At 48.5% G+C, this 20,445-nt stretch overlaps 1 protein-coding gene and 1 long non-coding RNA gene across 6 annotated transcripts; one reads left to right on the forward strand and one right to left on the reverse strand.

The window, feature by feature from the left end:
- Positions 1 to 5,264: 5,264 nt before the first annotated feature.
- Positions 5,265 to 7,287, reverse strand: LOC106029074 (uncharacterized). 2 transcript variants are annotated; one of them, XR_010047534.1, is made up of 3 exons: positions 7,151 to 7,287; positions 6,146 to 6,823; positions 5,265 to 6,058 (listed from the first exon to the last, which is right to left on the reverse strand). It is a non-coding gene; the product is annotated as an uncharacterized LOC106029074 (long non-coding RNA). The 2 variants fall into 2 exon arrangements; XR_010047533.1 differs by having other exon boundaries at positions 5,265 to 6,823.
- On the forward strand, positions 7,192 to 13,207 carry Cpxm1 (carboxypeptidase X, M14 family member 1). 4 transcript variants are annotated; one of them, XM_003476629.4, is made up of 14 exons: positions 7,192 to 7,360; positions 8,427 to 8,588; positions 8,762 to 8,871; positions 8,985 to 9,124; positions 9,225 to 9,315; positions 9,796 to 9,946; positions 10,043 to 10,131; positions 10,416 to 10,539; positions 10,621 to 10,817; positions 10,903 to 11,082; positions 11,168 to 11,465; positions 11,641 to 11,780; positions 12,639 to 12,741; positions 12,837 to 13,207. In XM_003476629.4, the coding sequence occupies exons 1-14, from the start codon at positions 7,192 to 7,194 to the stop codon at positions 13,076 to 13,078; spliced, it is 2,196 nt and encodes a 731-aa protein (XP_003476677.1). In that variant the 3' UTR covers positions 13,079 to 13,207. The 4 variants fall into 4 exon arrangements, with proteins under 4 accessions (XP_003476677.1, XP_063104856.1, XP_063104857.1 ...); XM_063248787.1 differs by lacking the exon at positions 7,192 to 7,360 and adding an exon at positions 7,504 to 7,619; XM_063248788.1 differs by lacking the exon at positions 7,192 to 7,360 and adding an exon at positions 8,264 to 8,282.
- Positions 13,208 to 20,445: the final 7,238 nt, after the last annotated feature.

Here is a 20,445-nt window from a genome sequence, read left to right on the forward strand (position 1 = left end):
GGACTGTTAGATGCTGCCCAGGTCTAAATTTCTCTCCGAGGGGATTTTTTTATGGAGAGGAAATGAGTGCAAGCTTGTGTGCATCCAGGTTCCGTCCAGTTTGTGCCTGGCCCTAGAAAAAGGACGAGGGCCTCAGGGCCTTGGCGGACCATGGGACGGCCGACCAGGGTCTAAGCCAAGGACCTACGGTGGGCCTACACATAGGGCATAAGCCTCTGCACCCAGTCCAGGAAGGGCTACGATGCGCACATTCATAAAAAATAAAAAAGGGGGAGATGTTGGGAGCCGCAGCCCCGAGCCCGGTCGCCTCACTTGGCGGACGTGAGGCCTGTAGTAAAGAGTAAAGCCTGAGGTAGATTACCCCTCCCATCGAGCACGTTAGTTTCCTGCTTACCGCGTAAGCAACCCGCTCAACAATATAGTCTGCCTGGCAACTGATGATGTTAGCCAATCAGCTTGCCTTGCTTACTTTAACATGATTGGACACTGTATCCGTATATATACTGGTGCCACCCCTGGGGGGGAAGAAGAAGCCCGGAAGTAGAAGCCCAGAAGGAGCCGCGGGGAGCGGACCAAAGGAGGCTTCGGCTGGGAGCGATCCCAGGGCAGGCTGTACGGAGAAGGAAAATAAAAGAAAAGGTTGTCCACTGCCAGACTTTGTCGTGTGTCCTTCCTGCCGGCCAGGAGCGACATCGACAGTGACCATTATAAAAATATTATAAAATCCATGTCCTAATTTGTTCTCTACACAACCCCTAACCACAACAAAGGGCATTTATAGTTTTCCATTGTGTCCTTGAAAAAGGACTAGTTTGTTCCCAAATACCACCGAAGCCCCTTTTAGCTCCTCCTTGTCCTAAGGCCTGTTTATCTTCCTGGGGTAGGCTGGTTTCAATGATTCCTCAAGAACTGAAAATAAGGCAAGGGTTTTGAGGGGCTGCAAGGCTGCTCTTTTTACCTATCAGCCTTTCAATTTTCCAAGGAGAAATGAATGACAGTGACTTGCCTGGAAGGCTGCCTCTAAAAGCTGTAGAATTTCTTGCTGATGCCTTCCTTATAGGTGCTTGATTATTGGTAAGCAAGTTCCATTTTCCCATATTCCTTCATGGGCATGTAGCACCAGAAAGGAATATGTTTGGAATCTGCGTAAATATTTAGCCTTTTACCTTTTCCTAATACCACTGCCTGAGTAAGAGCTATGAGATTTTCTTTTTGAGTGGCAGTTTCTGGGGGAAGGATTTTGACCTCAGTGACCTGTTGTGCACTGACAACTGTGTAACTTGCCTTTTGATGTTTTCTGGGACTAAGCTACCTTTACCAGTTAACCACACCTCCTCAGAATCTTGGAAAAGGAGGTCACTGGTGTTCTTCCTGCTTGCCTATGTCTGGGAAATCACCTAATCACAAGAGTGATTGACCTCCAAGCCTGCATGTATCAGTGAGGCAGGATTAAGAGTAGTACAAATTGTTATGGTAACCTCAGTGTTGTCTAAATCCATGGCCTGACTTGGTGAACTGTTCCCATCACTCAGAAGTAAACTTTTGTCTCAGGAATATCCTTTAATTGAGGGAGAGTCTGGACTCTTGGTTTTTATCCCAAAGTTAGTCTTGTAGCTTCTTCTGTTAGCATAGCTGTACTCCTAATGCTCTCAGGCAGGGTCATCATCAAGCAGCCACTCCATTTAATTTTTTTGAAGTATGCCACTGGGCAGGATTTCTGTTCCAGCTTTTGGGTCCAGACACCCAAAACAGGTGCCCTGTTAGCACTGTCTCATAATCTGAATGATAACTAATACAATTTCTCTTTTCTGCTACACAGTGGAAGAAGGATTTTCTTGAATCAGATATTCCTAGTGCTGGAGCCTGAGGGATGTTTTCCCTGAAAGATATTGTCAGTCACTTCTGTACCGTGTAAGGCCTCAGACTCAGGACCTTTGACAGCCTCATATATAGGCTTTGCCATTAGTCCAAAATTAGTTATCCAGGTTCCGCAGAAGCTGGCCATTTGCAGGAAAGATGGCAGCTCTTGCTTGGTGGCAGGGTTTCCAATATCATGGATAGCCTAGACACAGTCCCTAAATAGTTGTCTTTCTCTGGGTACAAGGATATGTGCCAGGGCTGGGGATTTAGCTCAGTGGCATAAACACCTGCCTGGCAAGCACAAGGTCGTGAGTTCAATCCTTGGTACCAAAAAAAAAAAAAAAAAAAAAAAAAAAATGTGCGCCAAGCATTAGACTCTTTTAAGGGATATCTGAACCTTTTCCTTTGAGACTCTATATCCCTTTTTAGCTAGAAAACTGGGAGTTTGAATAGTATTATGGTTGGATAGCTCCCAAGTTGAGCTGTAGATTAGAATATCATCTACATATAAAGGATGGTTCCCTGTAGAAGCTCTAGGCTCCTTAAATCCATTCCCAGTGCTCAAGCAAAAACATAGAAGTTATCTCTAAAGCCCTATGGGAAAATTTGTCCAAGTATATGGTTATACCTTTGAGGTGTGATTTTCCCATCACAGGCAAACAAACTAACAGTCTGGATGCCAAAAAATAGAAAAGAAACATTGTAGAGGCCCAATACTCAGAACCAATTTGTGTCATCTAGAATTTCGGACAGGTTTTGCATATGAATCTGCTACTAGAGGGTGGGTTGGAATTATAGCCTCATTAATGATACAGAATTTTGGCCCATCTGATATTCTTCTTAAGGTTTACTACAGGGAGAAAGGGAATATTACAAGGGGACTGGCAAGGCCACAGAAGGCCACATTTGAGAAACCTCCCTCCAGAAGAAGACCCCAAGACTCTAAAACCCAAAAATGCTGTGGGAGCTTAGAGCTGTTGGAGAAGCATGAGGAGGTACTGAGAAGTCCTGGGTCTCTCTGTGGAGCTAGCTTCTAAGGGACTGTCTGAGTCACTTGGAGAGGGTGGGACTGGCCTGAGGGTTCTAAGGAGGAGGCTGAGGAAACCTGCCTGGGTGGTTTCTTTCATCAAACATGTTTGGAATACCTGTATCATCTGGAGAGATGGGTGTGAGCAAGGGATGATCCATGATATGGAGGTCTTCCTCAGGGGTCCCTTGGGCCTTTGCAGTGGGACAGCTTCTGAGAAATAGCCATAAATGCCTGAATATAAGGAATTTCAGGCCTCTTTCCTTGCCTTCTACAGAAAAGATCTAGCTGAAGAATAGTACTGTAATTTACATATTTGGATTGCCTTTCTGTACCCACCTCTCACAATTGCCTCGTTCATCCTGGAGGCAAACATTATTGCAATAGAAGGGAAGTTCCTTTCCACCCTTGGATTATCAGAAATTGTCTCCAGTTTCTAAGGACGAGGTCAGTGGGGTCTGCAGGATGCTTCTCACGGCACTTCATGTGGCTTCTGGAGAGAGAAGACTAGGTCTGGGATTCTTCTGAGGGCATCTCCACAGCAGGATGGAGATGTGCTGAACTCTGGGTGTCCCCCACGAAACTTCAATTGTCCTACCAGGCATCTCTGGTGGCACCACTGTCATTTTCCCTCCCTTAAATGGCTTCATAGCCTGTGGCCTATTATGACTTCTTAGACACCAGGATGGGGCCTCTACTCTCTCTATGTAACTATTTGAGAAACAGTACCCTCCCATTTATCCCGTTAATAAGAGACTTTGGTAATTTTCTTTTTAAGGCAGTAGAAGCAGAAGCTCATTTTCTCACCATGGTTAAGAAAAAAGGCTTGGAGCTGCTGGGCATGGTAGCACATGCTTATAATTCCAGCACTTGGGAGGCTGAGGGTTCGAGGCCAGCCTGGGCTACAAAGTGAACTCCTGACTAAAAAAGCAAACCAACCAAACAAACAAAAAAACCCAAACAAACAAATAAGCAAGCAAGCAAACAAGTAAACAAAAAGACTTGAGTACAAAGGTATGAGCTGTTATGTGTTGACTAAGATACTCCAGCTCTGCTTCCCTGTATTCACCGCAGCTCGTGGGTGGACTCTGTTCCCTTTGTTCTACTCAGGCACTCAGCACATTTCTAAATCACCCAGACTCCTGTTAAGAAGAAATAGGAAGGCAATTGAACCAGACTTCGAAAGGGAAAAAGAGGCTTGTATTCCCTGAAAGCAGAGACCCTTGTCCCTAAGAGTGAGATTTCCTGGTGTCTCCGGGAAGGTTGGAAAAGGCTTCCTGAGGTTTTAGGAAATGGGACCCTGAAATCACTAATCATAGCTGGTGATAAAGGAGCACCTAGGGAAAAAGCCCAGATGGGTTTTTGAGCACTTAACCAGGCAAGATGGGCTGGGTGGCTACCCAAGAAGGAGACCGAGTTATTGATAGCCCCTTCCAAGACTGAGAAAGCTGAACTGGGAAAAAAGAAAATGTGGGAGCAAAAGAGACATAGTAAACTTTGGGTCACACATACAGTAACTGCATGTTGTGTAGAAGCTTTCCTGCGCCCAGTGGAACCTCGAACAACCCATTTCACAACCAGGTTAGCGTGAGAAATCCGAGTGTAATTCATGCCCACCACTGACATAGGACCTTCAGATTATATAGGAGGAATAAATGTCCAACCTGCCAGATGTCCAAAATGCCAAGTTTGCATTCCCCCAAATTGAAGAATGAATTCTAAGGAGCAGTAGAGGTTAAGAGTAGGAAATTTCAAGACAGCTCTTGAGAGAGACATGAGGGGACTTGAGCAGGTTGCTACTACTCAAAGGAAATTTCTTTTTTCCAAAGGAAATTTTATAGAGCAAAATCATGAGGTAGGTACATGGGTCAAAACTATGATCAACCCATAAGATTACAAGCGTAATGGCTTAGATAATATTGATCTAATGGGGAAGCAGGTCACATAGCAAGAGTACACGGAAAGAACAAAGAACTTTTCAGGAAGGGATGAGTCCAGGGGTCTTGGTCACTCACTGAGGTGACTGATGCCTATCTAGACTTCACTGGACCAGTTGTTACCACTTGTCTTACTGGAGAAGCATGTTGCCCTGATCATTTTGTCTTTATCTTGAGTCCTGGCCTCCAACAGATACTGCTCCAGAAATAGCCATAGTGTTTTCATCTTTTGTATTGACTCTTTTGAGGGCTTACCCCTGTCGGACTGCCTATTTATTTCTACCTAACTTAGCTGTCTATAACACTATGACTGACCAAAAATGGGAAAGAGAAGAGTCTTATTTCTCAGCTGGACCTGCCTAGAAAATGTTACCAAATAGTGGGGCCTGGAGGAATTCTTTCCAAGTGTCCTGATAAAGAAGTGGACAAGACCTCCGGAAAAGAGAGAGGGATGGGCATTTATTGAAGGGGGAAAAAAAAGTACACTGTGCAGAGTGAGAGCGGGCTGGTGAACAGATTCACAGTAGCGTCAAGGAAAAGGGAAAGGGGTCCTTTGCATCTGGACTGTGCAAGGGCTGTGCACTGCAGCTCGAATAACAGTGTGACTGGAAGGACAGGAGCCAGAGGAATAGGTGAGGTGGATGTGGGTGGGAAAGGCACAGGTAGAAAAAGTACTTGGTACTGGTGAGCCTGCTGGGGATCTAACAGGGAGGAACTGACTCCATGTGACTGCTGTATGGAGCAGGGCTTGGTGGCAGGGGGTGGAAGTCTCAAGAGCCCAAGATATCCTGTTGTTTGTGTCCTCCCTTCCTTCACCTCACACTCTCTGGGAAACTTGAACAGGGCTGGAGGCTAGAGACAGGGAAGTGGCCAGACTAGACAATGCTGGAAACTAGGCAGTCCTGGATAGCTGTTTGGACCTGGCTTCCCGTCTTAGGAAGCAGGGAAGCTCAGCCTGACTCCTGCCATCTCCTGGTGCCATTTGCTCAGGGCTCCCTGTGCTCTGGGAGTGCTGTCTAGGAAGGGACCTGGTCTCTCAACAGCCCTGCTTAGTCTCCCAGGGCCTTTCTAGCCCTCTATCTCATGTGCACACTGGGTTGACCAAAAGTGTCCAGAGCTCCAGGACTCACCCCTCTGGGTTCTTCGGAACCAGGGGTGAGTGTGTTTCAGGAGTGCAGTACAGTGTTCCTTTCCAGGAATCGTGTGAGCTTGGACCACCACAATGATGCAGACTCTGGGAAATGGAAAGCATTTATGTAGATAATGCCCCTGACTCCCACCCCACATGCTCAAGGACCTGGACACTCCAGAAGATTCTCACCTACTTCTGGACATTGCTTCTAGTGGGAATGGCAGCAAAGGGGAAGCACTGGCCAAAGACGCACTGTGGAAGGTTTTGTCTTTTTCCTTCATGGAAGGCCATCCTGACGTTCGGAACTCAAAGGGGACTCAAAAGGGCACCCACGAGGAGGATGGAAGTGATCTGAAACCCCCAACGAAGGAGAGAATAGACACCCAAGGCTGTAGACCCTGATGAGAGGGATACAGGAAGGGGAGAACGATGGCGGGAGGAGGGCAGAGCCCCCACGCAAGCCTAGGCCCCTCCATCCCTAGCTTCAGCCCGCCGGGTATCGGCTCTGGCTTTTCTTCTTGGGTTATGTAAGCCCGGAACGTGGCAGCCTGGCGAGCGAGAGAGTCGGGGAGGGAAGCAGAGGAGAGGAGAGGAGAGGAGAGGCGGGACTGGGGGTGGGTGTGGGGCAGTGGTGGGACCCGCCGCCTCCGGCTGGGCCCCTCGGGTTGTCTTTCCCAAGAAGTCCTTTTCCACGGATTCCACCCCCGCACCGCGCCCTCTTCGGTGCCTCAGTTTCCCACTCCTCGCTCCCTGCTGTCTCGTCCGCCCTGGCTCTGGATGGATCTCCTCCTCGGGTTGTAGTTTCCTCTCCCACAGCTGTTTTTCTGCTGTGGCCAAATCAGTAAGCCGCTGCAGGCCTCAGTTTACCTGCGTGTGAAATGAAGTCTGGTTGGAGGACCCCGTGTAAGGCGCCTGGCGTCCCGCACGGTACCCGCAGACGCCCCGCTGTGAAGGGCGCGTGGGAGCCCGGCCGGCCGGCCCCGAGGCCAGAGGAAGGGGCCGGAGACCCCGCGCGCACCCCGGGGAGCCCCGCACGGCGCCCCGGGCCCGCACGGCGCGCGAGCGCCCGCCTCCCCCAGCCCCGAGGTTCGAGGTGGCGCTCGGGCCGTGGGCGGGCCGCAGGCTCCGAGGGGCGTGGGGCGGGCAGGAAGGGGCGGGGGGCTCGGAGCGGCCTGCAGGAAGAGGCGAACGCACCTCGCGCCGCCGCCCGCGCCTCTCCGCCTCCTGCGCCCGCCATGTGGGGTCCGCTGCTCGCCCTGGCCGCCTTCGCGCCTGCCGTCGGTGTGGGCCTGGGGGCGCCGGGGGCCTCGGCGCCGGAGCTGGCGCGGCCCGCGACCACCGGAGCGCCGGGCTCGACTCCGGCCCCGCGTAGCAGCCCTGCACTGCAGCCCGCGAAGGCGAACGGTGAGTTCCGCGGCGCCCCCTGCCCAGCACACAGACTCACAGACTCACAGACTCGGGCACACACACACACGCACAAACACACACACGCACAAACGCATCGGCTGCGCAATAGTTGCTGACACAGCAGCCCCAGTTCCCGGCTGGACCCAGTCAGCAGTGTGTGGACAGGCGCCAGTGGGATGCGGGCTCCTCAGCCCCAAACCTTCCCTTCTCACAGATGAAGAAACTGAGGCCAGAGCCTGCAGTAGGAGAGAAAGCGGTACAAAAACACCCAGAGGAAGGGGCGCAGAGCGAGCCTGTGTAGAGACTTTCAGGGGAAGGGCTGGAGAGAGAGAACAAAAGGGAGGGAGAGGCTCTGCTGAGGATGCCAATAGGAGGAGCATGGTTTCTAGAGCCGGGAGGTTGGCTATCTGACTGGCCCTTTCCCGCATATGGGAGACTGGTGAAGAAAGGCAAGGGGATGGCAGTCAGGGGCTTCTAGGGAGGCTAGTGGACCTCATCCTGAAGAGTGAGTGTCTGACCAGACACGGGAACCAGGAAGGGAACAGTATGTGCAAAGGCACAGGGGCACCGGACACCAAAATGTGCATCATGTTCTGGCAGCATCGATGGAGCGTGGGTGTGAAGGGATCTGGCCACACTGCCTTATGCAAGGCTCTTTGTGGGAGGGTGAGTGAGCAGCCCCACCCAGAAAGCCTCAGTGGCCAGAACAAACATGGATTTGAGGACAGGAGATCTCAGCTCAGAAGCAGATGCTACCATGCAGGCAGCGCAGAAGGTCTGGGCATGAGATTTAGTCAGCTCAGTGAGGCTTTTGGGAGGTGGTACAGACAGGTGGTGAGTGGTTTTGTAGGGCAGGGAACCAATTTGTCTCTTGAGAATGATCCCGCGGATCTGCGGCGCAGCTGGCCATCTACGTAAGGTACCAAGGAAATGGGAGGAGAGGCAGATTGGAGGCTTTTTGATGCCAAAAGCCAAGGCCCTTTGATACTCGCATGTCTCCCTGCCGGGCAGACCTTTCCATCTGGGGTTTCATGGAATGCGTCTGTCTTGATGCTGTCCCTAGGGACTGTGAAACAGCACACCTGGATTCGAGTCGTCCGGAAGAAAAAGGTTATTCTGAAGAAGCGAAAGAAACCAACAAGTCCAAGTTCCCCAGTGACTGCCAAGCCTTTGGTGACCACCAGCCCAGCCAGGATGCTCAACCTCCTTGAGAAACAGGAGCCAGGTACTCCCTCTGCAGGGCCCCACCTGGGCTTGCAGTTCCTTAGCATTTAGCCATGTAGCTCTTTTTCTCCAGGGCCTACGCATACCCCCTGCCTGCCTGGTACTCACAAGCCCAGGCTCAGTTTCTTGCCTGCTCTCTCTGGTCCTGTCTCACCTGCTTGGTCCCCACCTCAGGCTGTCCCCCTTTGGGCCTGGAGTCCCTCCGAGTTTCAGATAGCCAGCTCGAGGCTTCCAGCAGCCAGTCTTTTGGTCTGGGACCACACCGAGGACGGCTCAACATCCAGGTAGTCAACTCCTGCCCTCAGTGGTAGGCAAAGGAATCCCTGGGAACTTGTCCCCTATCCTAGCCACCTCTCTTTACCTGCCTCGGACCAACTGCTGTGTCCTGTGCCCGCAGTCAGGCCTGGAGGATGGTGATCTGTATGATGGGGCCTGGTGTGCCGAGCAGCGGGACACTGAGCCATGGTTCCGAGTGGACGCTAGGAAACCCACCCGCTTCTCAGGCATTGTCACACAGGGCAGGAACTCTATCTGGAGGTGAGGCAGGAGGGCCCTTGGGCAGAAGCTGTGGGTGGAAACAGGAGGGCAGCAATGGGACTCGGCGGGGGGGCACTGATGATCTCACCTTTTCTGCTAGGTATGACTGGGTCACATCATACAAGGTCCAGTTCAGTAATGACAGTCAGATCTGGTGGGGGAGTCAAAATCTCAGCAGTGGGATGGATGCGGTAAGTGAGTCCCACTGTGGTCCCATCGTGTCTGGGCCCCTCTGTGCTGGGAGTGGGCACCAGAGAGCTTAGTCTGTCTGGGGTTCCTCTGGGGATAAGAATAACCAGAATATGGGGTGAACACTGCCCCTGGAACACCCCTGCTGGCCATGGATCTCTGGCTTGAGTCACTTACAGTTTTGGCCTCTCCATCTCACCCCTAACACTGGGCTACAAAGGGTCCTGGCCAGTTTTACAATAGGCTGTTTCCGAATCACCTGACTATGTTGGTCCAATGAGCTGTGACCAAGCCAGAAAACATAGCTGCCTAGGGCCACCCATGGGCAGAGGCCGTGCGCAAGGAGCCTGTGTTTCGTGCAGAATACAGATCTAGCTGAGCCTCCAGGCAGGGTTAGCCCTGAACTAACCTGAGTTCCTGCCCTGGAACCTGAGCCAGACTGGGCTCCAGGTAGCCTCAGCAAAGAACTTGATGCCCCCCAGGTATTTCCTGCCAACTCTGACCCAGAAACTCCCGTGCTGAATCTCCTGTCTGAGCCCCAGGTGGCCCGCTTCATTCGTCTACTACCACAGACCTGGCTAGAGGGAGGCTCGTGTTGCCTCCGAGCAGAGATCCTGGGCTGCCCCATCTCAGGTAGGCAGCAGGCAAAGGTTGGACATGCAGGGCCAGGATTTGGGGTGCATCCTCCACTGTGAACTCACTCTTTACTACAAACTCGCTCTCCCCTAGACACTAATGACCTGTTCCCTGAGGCTCACGCACTGGGGTCCTCTGACCCTCTGGACTTCCGGCATCACGATTACAAGGCCATGAGGAAGGTCAGACATAACCCCTGTGGCCCAGGAAAGTGGGTGTACCTACACGGGTGTCCCCTACTTCTGTCTCTTGTCTCCTCTCCTGGTGACGCCTAAGATCTGCCTCGTCGCTCTTGTTACGTTCCTTGCCTGTGCTGCTGCCTCCTTCTGGTCTTGCTCCTACCCTCTTGGATGATGCCAAGATCCCTGCATCTGTGAGTCACCTCACACTTTGTGAGTCCTTCAGTAGCCACATATGATCTGACCCCTGGTGTGATCCTCTTGCCCCTTTTTGTGCCACCCACCAGCTGATGAAGCAGGTGAATGAGCAGTGCCCCAACATTACCCGGATCTACAGCATCGGAAAGAGCTACCAGGGCCTAAAGCTGTATGTGATGGAGATGTCAGACCATCCTGGAGAGCACGAACTTGGTACTGGCAGATGGCATGGAGAGAGGTGGGCACTGGGCAGGCCACGGATGTGAGCTATCTGTGAACACTGTGTGTTCCCAGGGGAGCCTGAGGTTCGTTACGTGGCTGGCATGCATGGGAATGAGGCCCTGGGGCGTGAGTTGGTTCTGCTCCTGATGCAGTTCTTGTGCCGGGAGTACCTGCGAGGCGACCCCCGAGTGACCCGGCTGCTCAGTGAGATGCGCATCCACCTATTGCCCTCCATGAACCCTGATGGCTATGAGATTGCCTACCGCCGGGTAGGTACTTGGCATGAGGGGTAGCCTGCAACTTCTGCCCCAATGTCTAGAGCCACTTGACTTGAACAGACCCTTTTCCTGGCAGGGCTCAGAGCTGGTGGGCTGGGCAGAGGGTCGCTGGACCTATCAAAGCATTGACCTTAACCACAATTTTGCTGACCTCAATACACCACTGTGGGATGCAGAGGATGATGGGCTAGTGCCACATACTGTCCCCAACCATCACCTGCCACTGCCCACTTACTACACCCTGCCCAATGCAACTGTGAGTATCCTGAGGGCAGTGAAGGAGCATGGGGGCAGAGAGGACCCCGTCTCTGGTCCACCTCTGCTGACCCTTCCCTGTCCAGGTGGCTCCTGAAACACGGGCAGTGATCAACTGGATGAAGCGGATCCCCTTTGTGCTGAGTGCCAACCTTCACGGGGGTGAGCTGGTGGTGTCCTATCCATACGACATGACTCGGACCCCATGGGCGGGCCGTGAACTCACGCCTACGCCAGATGACGCCGTCTTTCGGTGGCTCAGCACTGTCTACGCAGGCACTAATCGGGTGATGCAGGACACAGATCGCCGGCCCTGCCACAGCCAGGACTTCACCTTGCATGGCAACATTATCAACGGGGCTGACTGGCACACAGTCCCTGGGAGTATGTCCTGGGGGTGCAGCTGGCCCGGTCCCCAGAAACTGCTGTGTTAGGCAGGCTGCTGTTGCATGCAGAGCTCACGGCAGTTCCCAGCCTTGAGTGTTTCTCAGGGCAGGGCTCCAGGAGGGCAGGACACCCATCCTGCCTTCTGGAGCTCCGGTGTCTGTGGTCCCCACAGGCATGAATGACTTCAGTTATCTACACACCAACTGCTTTGAGGTCACTGTGGAGCTGTCCTGTGACAAATTCCCTCATGAGAGTGAGCTGCCCCAGGAGTGGGAGAACAACAAAGATGCCCTCCTCACGTACCTGGAACAGGTCCGCTTCAGTCCCCTCAGCCTGCCGGAGTCACTCCTGGCCAGGCTGCTCCACATGTAGGCTGCTGCCATCTGGTATGATTCACTGATCCAGCTGATACCAGGTTCCCAAGATGCTGTGCACCATATCTGGCATCAGAGTATCCCGGGAGGATTTAAGACCAAAAGTGGTTTGCCAGCAGGGTGGTGTCACATGTTAACTTACGGCACACACCAGGGCAGTTGGAGTGGTCCCTAGAATTGTCTCAGGTCTATTTGCAGGAAAGCTTGTCTCAGAAAAGGCAGTAGACAGATGCAGGAAGTGCCTCAGCACAGAGCTGTTATGTTCCGTAGGAACTTGTGTCTCTGGGATGAGTCCGTAAGAATAGCTTCCTTTGAGGAGAGGGCTCAGTTGCCAAGCTTTTTCCATATGCAAGGCCCTAGATTCAGCCCAGTGCCAAGAAAAAAAAAATGCCAGCTATGGTGGTTCATGCTCCTCAGGAGGCTGAGCAGAAAGATTGTTTAAGGCCAGCCTGCACAACTGAGACCCTGTCACAAATAAATAAACAGTAAAATAAAACAAAACATGGACTGCAGAGGTAGCTCAGAACTCCCTGAATTCAGTGTCCAGTACATAAGAAAAACTGGCTTTCCAAAAAAACAAACCCAATGACAGTTGTCACTGAATTGGAGAAAATATCTCTTCCTACCAGTCCAGATGTAATTTAGCAGTCAGGGGAGGGTTTTGCTAGAAGTCTTGTCACCTAGAAACAGTAGAAACAGCACTTTAACAGGTTTTTCAGGGACTATAACTAGAAAGTTAATTGAAAGTCACATTCTCAAGCAGAGGGTAAAGAGTGGATACCTTTTTCCCACACAGGTGCGCATGGGCATTTCGGGAGTTGTGCGGGACAAGGACACGGAGGAGGGGATTGCCGATGCTGTCATCGCTGTGGATGGGATTAACCATGATGTCACCACGGGTGTGTGTGGTGGAGGGGTGGGAGAGACTGAGGGCTTTTGGATGAGTCTGAAGCAGAGGATGACTGGTCCTAACTTTGCCCTTCTTTCTCCACAGCATGGGGTGGGGATTACTGGCGGCTGCTGACCCCAGGGGACTATATGGTGACTGCCAGTGCTGAAGGGTACCATTCAGTGACACGGACCTGCTGGGTCACCTTTGAAGAGGGTCCGACCCCCTGCAATTTCCTGCTCACCAAGACTCCCAAACAGAGACTGAGAGAGTTGCTGGCAGCGGGGGCCAAGGTGCCCCCAGACCTTCGGAGGAGGCTGGAGCGACTTCGGGGACAGAAGGATTAACACGTCCAGCTGAAGAGAACCAGGGCCTTGGGCAGGCTGGACCTGTCCAGAACTAATGGGGAAGACTGGAGAGGGAGGGTCACTGTAGAGGAGCGGGCACTCTGGCTCATTAAAGCTACCTGCCCTCTTCGCCAGTCTTCCTCTTGTCTCTAGGCCTGGTCCTCCCCGGGACAGACCTCAGCCCATGTCTCATCCCGATTCCGCACACATTTGCGTGCTCTTGACTTCTGGAGACACTGTGTGGAAAGAGGACCCCACCTGGGCTTTTAAACTTCACTTGCAGAGCAGCTCATTTTCTGCCTAGGAACTTCTGCCCCAGCCACCCGTACATTCTTTAAGCACCTGCCCAATGCCAAGGTTAACACTGCCCACACCTGCCCTTCTGGGATTCCTGGGTTGATTGTGAGACTTGCAGAGGTGGAGGGTGGTTGCTGTGGGAGTTTAGATGGGAGTCACACAGGTGGCACTGCAGATTTGTAGGGACTCCGATAGTTGATGCAACAGATGATGGTTGTAGGAGTTTGGGTGGAAGGTGGGCCAGGTGTGGGGGATATGGACAGGACCCAGTCCAAGGAGAGCACCAAATAGATCAGCTGAGACTGGATTTGCTTCACCAGCCATTCTCAGAGTGTTGATGAATGATAGGCTTTGATTAGTTTCTGTCAGACTAGTTGATTATGTGTGAATCTTTTCTTGCTGGGAAAGGCACCCATCCTAAGTATTTTAAGCACAGGAAAATCTAATGCTAGAAATTGGAAATGAAGATCTTAGGTTGGATAAGAAAAAGGGAGAAGGGAATTTCACTCAGCAGGAGCTAGCAACACTCCTGGGCTGGCATTTATAAGCCTGTATTTAGTTACGTTGGTGCTGGAGCGCACAATCAACATGAGATCCCTTGTGGTCACCTGCAGTGGCTAGGGCCAGAAACAAGAATTTCTTTCTCCTATTTCCTAGTCTCCAGCAGGGAAACTTATAAAATGTAGGCTTCTAAGTAGAACTTCCAAGAACGGGAATGGGGCAAACCCTATGAGGCAAAATCTGACCTCAAGAGAGCATGCAGCATTCTCTTACACAGAGTATGCCTAGGACTGGGCTATTGCACTGCTTCTTATGTCTCTTCTCTGTCTCAACCTTAATCTTCAATCTTTTTTTTTTTTTTTTTGTCTTTTTCATTTTTATTGGTACCAAGGATCGAATTTACGACTGCCTGCTTGCAAGGCAGGCACTTATGCCGCTGAGCTAAATCCCCAGCTTCATCTTCAGTCTTATTTAATTACAAGGAAAAAGATCTTTTCCAGTACTGGGTATTGAACCCAAGACCTTTGCACTGAGTTCCAACCCTGCCCCCCTTTAAATAGAGACATTTTCTCAGTAGGTCACTCAGCTGGGCTAGAACTTGCAATCCTTTTGCCTCAGCCTCCCAGATTCCTGGAATTACAGAGGTGCACCATGATGACCAGCCTCAATGAAAATTTTAGAGACCTGTTACCCTGAACCTTTTCTCTCCACCTTCCATTCCTCTTCAATAATGTCAAGGGTTTTTTTGTTTTGTTTTGTTGTTGTCATCACTGTCGTTGTTGTTTTGTCTTTTTGAGACAGGGTCTCACCATGCGGTTCAGGCTAGTCGAGCTCACATTGTAGCCAGCCACTCTCAAATTTGCAACAATCCTCCTGCCTCAGCCTTCCAAATGCTGGGATTACAGGTGTGAGCCACCCCACACAGCTCAATAATGTCAGTTTTTCAAAAAATGTTTTTATTAATCTAAAATGTACACAATGAGTATATAAATGTGCATTCATATACATTCATACAAAATACATTTCAGGTCAAAAAAATTCTATCCACCTGACCTGGTGCACCCTTCCAGTAAGTACACTCAGGATCATTATCCTGACCCTAACATCACAGTTTAAAATTGACTGCTTTTTGACTGGAATTTCTTTACATTGTGCTCTTGGGTTTGACTTACGATTTCTTGGTTTCCATTTTGGTTTCACCGGATATAACAGTTCTTAGTTGAAGGTGACAAAATCCACTCTGGATGGCTTAAAGAAAAGGGATTCATTAAAAGTTTCTAGGAAGTTTATACAATCACCATGCGAATAAGAAGCTAGGCTCTGGTGGTACAAAACCTTAACATAGCCAGTGTCAACACACACTGGTGGAATTCCCAACCATGTCATGGGAGTGCCATTGCTTCCTGCTTGGCTGGTGTATTACTGGAGACAAAATGATAGAAACTTCCATATTTCTTGTTTTTTAATTTTAAAAAGTTTTGAGCCAGGGACTTAGTTCAGTAGTTCAAGTGCTTGTCTGGTAAGCACCAGGTTGTGAGTTTGATCTCCAGTACCAAAAAACCAAAACAAAACAACTTTTAATAGCGCATGCTAATATTAGATGATGATGGTTTTTATTTGTGGAAGTTGATACAAACGATTAGCATCTCTTCATCTACTTCAGTCCTGTTGCCCCTACTCACTTTTCTCCCTTATCCCCTTCCCCATTCTCAGCAGTCTACCTTCTGGTTTTCTGTTATTATTTATTTATTTATGCTTTTTAAGGCTTTTCTTATAAGAGAAAACATGCAATGTTCAACTTTCCAGGTCTAGCTAATTTCACTCAACATGATGGTTTCTAGTTCTGTCCATTTTGTTGCAAATGGCACATCCTTCTTTCTGATTGAGTCGTATTCCATACATACTGCATTTTAATCTGTTTATCAGTTGATAAGCATCCAGACTGTTTCTGTAGCTTTGCTATTGTGAATTGTGCTGTGGTAAACATGAATATGAATGTATAATGATAACAAAAGACTTTAATAGTTATTTTTAAGGCAGTAGAGATAGAAACTTGCTCATCAACATTTTTTAAGGGAAAAAAACCTAGAAAGTCCCAAGTACAAAGATAGGGTCTGTTCCATACTGACTAAAATAGTCCAGCTCTGCCTCCCATACTCACAATCTCCTCTTCCTGTTCCTTTGTTGGCTGCTTCACTGGAGACATCTGGTAGTCCAATTTGAGTTTATGGGAGATGTTCCCAGTGTGCCCTCAGAAAAATCCAGACTTAGTCTCTCTGTCTCTCCATAGACCCCGTGAAGCACCACGGGAAACACTATCCCATCTTACCAACCCCACCATTAGGCCTTATGATAAACTGGGAAATCTCGCGTAATGGTTACAGAATGTCAGTCTAAATTACAAGGCTATTGTTTAGTTAGGTCTTTGCTGCAAAAGACAAACAAAAGTGTCTGAAACTCTAAAGTGTCTAGCTTTTTTTTTTTTAATCTTTTTCCTTTTTATCGGTACCAGGGATCGAACTCACGCTTATGCCGCTGAGCTAAATCCCCAGCCCCAAGTGTCTAGCTTTTGTAGTTCTTTGTCAAAAACCATGTTGCTGCAAAGACCCAAGAGGTACGGTGCTTAAAGACATCCCTAGAGAGGAGATGGGTATCACTGAGGATCTCATCCTCAGGCCCCCTACCTCTCAGGTGCACGTGGCTCTGCTCCACATGTTTAGTGAAACAAACCACCTGGGAGAGTTCCTCCTTAGACTCCTCAGCCCAGGAAGTCAGTTTCATCCTTTCCAAGTAACTCAGAAACTTCATCAGTAGCTAGATCTCCAGAGAGACCCGCCATTCCCCAGCTCCCTCCTCATGCTTCTCAAACAGCTTTAAGCTCCACAGTGTACATGAAGTGGAGATTTTACTCTAACAACTCATAATTCATCCTGTCTCTAAGAGAGATCCCAGGAATAGAGGGAGTTACTTGAATCCAGGCTCCCTATTCAGGAGCAGACAGCCAACGATGTGAAGAACACTTACACCAATTTTCAGAAGATCCTAGTAGGTTTATAGATGGGTTTCAAACTTTGACCATTTCCTTTGACCCCTCATGGTGTTATGGCTTGTGTCAAGATACCCCTCCAAAGCCTCATGTGGTCATGGGTGGGACTTTTTAGAGGTGGCTGGATCTAAAGTGTGTGATCGTGGGATTACGTGGATGATGGTAGGATTATGGGGATGTGATTACTAAATTAGTCCATTGATTGGTTTGGCATAATTCTGGGTGGGATACCCGCCCTGGGTGTGCATGCTCTTCCCTTACGATGGAATATAAGGGACAGAAAGAGGTCATCACTTGTTGCTTGCTGCTTGCCACTGCCCTGCTTTTGCTGCCTTCGGCCTGCTATGAACTGCTTCTTCTCTGCCGTGTCTTCTGCCGTGCCACTCTGCCTTACAGTTAGCCAGCTATGAAGTGAAATCTCTAAAAATGCAGCTAATTGAACTTTTCTTCCTTTAACTTCAGGTGCTGGCTATTTTGTCTCAGCAGTGAGAAAAGTAATAAAGACACATGACAAAAAGTCTAATTTGTTTTTGCTACTTTCTGTGCCTCAGGTGAAAAATAAAGAATCCTAGATGAGGCTGGGAGATATATTGCAGAAAGAGAAGGGACTCGGGAGAGGTTCCTGTCCCTCTAACAGAACCCAACTGGGACTATAAACTGAGAGGATGAACTAAACATGAGGTCTAAAAGGATGACTGCTCTTACCACTGGAGTAAAAAAATGCATTAAGAAATTTGCTAATTATGAAAAGGTGAGAGAAGTTATACAGGGCAAAGAGGAAAATCCAGCTCTTTCAAACCTGATTAGTAGACGTGTTCTGTAAACATACAAGCTAGGATCCATCTTCCCAGGAGGGACAGGCACTGGTGGGATAGCATTTCATCAGTCATCAGTCCTGGATATTTAGTGCAAATTACAGAAACTTCAGATGGGCCCCCAGGAACTGTTGACCCAATTGCTGGACACAGCCTTTTATGTGTCCAACAATTGGGATCTGGAGGAGGAAAACAAAGAGAAATAGAGAGCTGGAGGGAGAGAGGGAGAGAAAGAGAAAGAGAGAGAGAAAGAGAGAGAGAGAATATAAAGACAAGCCAAAATTATGTCTGCTGCAGTTGATTGCTCTCTAAGCACACCCAAGTCATCCAAGGAAAATGTAGGGCCGATCAAGGAATGAATTCCTGTATTAAATACAAAGACAGAGGATACTGGGTATATGGCTACATTAGGTCACCTCCCAGGCCATGCTCTGTGTCAGGTGACTATGTGTCTGATCTGTGGCACCAGAGGACTGACTGTCCCAGTTCCCAGAAAAGGGCCACGCTGCCCAAAACTTCACCTTTTGCTCTGATGAAGAGGACTGAAGCATCCTGGGGAAAGCTGCAGTGTCCCTGTCCATGGACAGCTCCATCTTCCGTGAGGAACTCTCGGTAACCTTGGAGGTCATGGGTAAGCAAATTCAGTTCCATATAGATAAAAAAGCGGCTTACTCTGATTGATTGATTGGTTTTTTGGGTTTTCTTTTGAGACAGGGCCTCTTTCTGAAATTCAGGCTGGCTTTGAACCCACTATGTAGCCCAGGTTAGTCTCAAATTTACAGTGATCTCAGCCTCTTGAGTGATGAGGATAAGACAGCTTAAATCTGATGCCAGGCCAGTGCATTTTTGATTTGAAAGTTGTCCCAAACATGTTATCCACATGAGGATGCACCTATCCAGGAATTCCAGATACAAGGAACACCCTGCCTTATCCTCATGGCCTTGTGACTCTGTTCGTCAGCCCATGCTCACTCTGCAGAGCGTACTCTTTTCCTATCAACAATAAATGTACATCCCCTTACCTTTTCCATGTGTCTTGTCCAGTTCTTTGTTCAGAATACTAAGAGTCTGGAAAGAATTTCACCAAGACCTAAAAGCCAGTAACACTTGGGCTCAAGAGGTGCAGCAGATATTGGTACAACACACTTCTGTGTGTGGTTGAATGATGGAGATGCCCTTAGGCTCAGCCATGTGTGATGTTCTCCTTCCTGGCCCTTGTACAGCAGTTTACCTTTTTCATTTTCGTTCCTATGCTGTTTCTCCTTAGGAGACACATAATAACAGGATTCAGTCTGTAAAACAAAAATCAACCTTTTCTTAAAGTAAAAAAAACAAACTGTTGGTGGCGTTAAAACACTTGTTCACTGTTTGTGTGAATGTAAAATGGTATAGTTGATGTAGAAGACAATATGATGATTTCTTTAAAAAACTAAGCATAAGCCAGGTGGGTGGTGCATGCCTATAATCCCAGCAGTAGGGAGGCTGAGGCAGGAGGATTGCTGCAGCCTGGACTACATAATGAGTTCAATGCCAGCCTGAACTACATATTGAAACCCCAATCTCAAAAAACAAACAAATGAACAAGCAAAAAACCGAGCACACTAAACATAGAGCAAACATATGACCTAGTGATATCACTTCTGGCTTTAAACCTAAAAATAATTACAAGCAGAGGCTCAAAGAGGTATTTGTACCCCTATATTCATAGCAGCATTATTCCCTGTAGTCACAACATTGTCCAACTTACTCAAGGGGTAATAGCAACCCAGGTTCTGTTGATGGAATAAATTAAGTAAAATGTGGTATTTACAAACATGAAATGGGAAATTAACCTTAAAAGGCATCAAATTCTGGCCTACATTACAACATGGCTATACTTTGAAGATATTACACTAGGTGAAATAAGCCAGTCAAATAAAGACAACTAGAGTGTGTATGATTACATTTCTATGAGATACTAGAGTATTCACATTGAGACACAGAAAGTAGAATAGTGGCTCCCAGGGCTGAGGCAAGAAAGAGAAAGAAAAAATAGTGTGTGTGTGTGTGTGTGTGTGTGTGTGTGTGTGTGTGTATGTTTGAGACAGGGTCTTGCCATACAGTTCAGGCTGGCCTGTACTTACCGTGTAGTCCAGGCTGGCCTTGAACTCACTATGATCCTCCTGCCTCAGTCTCCTGAGTGCTAAAGAGTACAGAATTTCAGTTTTTCAAGGTGAAAACTTTCTAGAAATAGTGGTGATTGCATAACAATATAAATATATTTAATACCACTGAATTGCACATGTAAAAACAGTTAAGTTGCTAAATTTTTAGGTTGAACATATTTCATCAGGATTTAAAAACTTTAAAATCTTAAATTGCTATCTTTGGGAACAAATTTTAAAGAAAGGAAAAGGAATGAAATAGTAATGCATGATGAAATACTGACAAACCTGAAAACATGTTAAGTAGAAAAGTCCTTTTACTAAGACTATGTGATATATGATTCCACTCATATCAAATACCCAGTACAGGCAAACTGATAGGGAAAGAAAATATATTAGTCATTGCTTAAGGTCTGGTCATAATTAGGAGAGAAGAATGACAGTTAAAAGGAACAAGATTTTTATTTTTTTGAGGTGATAAAAATGTTCTAAAATTTACTGAGTTGATTAATACAAGTCTGAGAATGTATTAAAACCATTAAATTAAGTGAATGGGTTGTTTGG

The sequence above is a fragment of the Cavia porcellus genome, unplaced genomic scaffold (assembly GCF_034190915.1).
Source record: "Cavia porcellus strain 051 isolate PalLab524CR breed Dunkin Hartley unplaced genomic scaffold, mCavPor4.1 scaffold_5, whole genome shotgun sequence".
NCBI classification, from domain to species: Eukaryota; Metazoa; Chordata; class Mammalia; order Rodentia; family Caviidae; genus Cavia; species Cavia porcellus.

Bases quoted from the DNA above. Each gene is read 5' to 3' on its own strand.
- Cpxm1 (XM_003476629.4), top strand. From the start codon at position 7,192: ATGTGGGGTCCGCTGCTCGCCCTGGCCGCCTTCGCGCCTGCCGTCGGT. The intron at 8,589-8,761 runs GTACTCCCTCTG...TCCCCACCTCAG, and splicing joins CCTTGAGAAACAGGAGCCAG to GCTGTCCCCCTTTGGGCCTG. The intron at 10,132-10,415 runs GTCAGACATAAC...GCCACCCACCAG, and splicing joins ATTACAAGGCCATGAGGAAG to CTGATGAAGCAGGTGAATGA.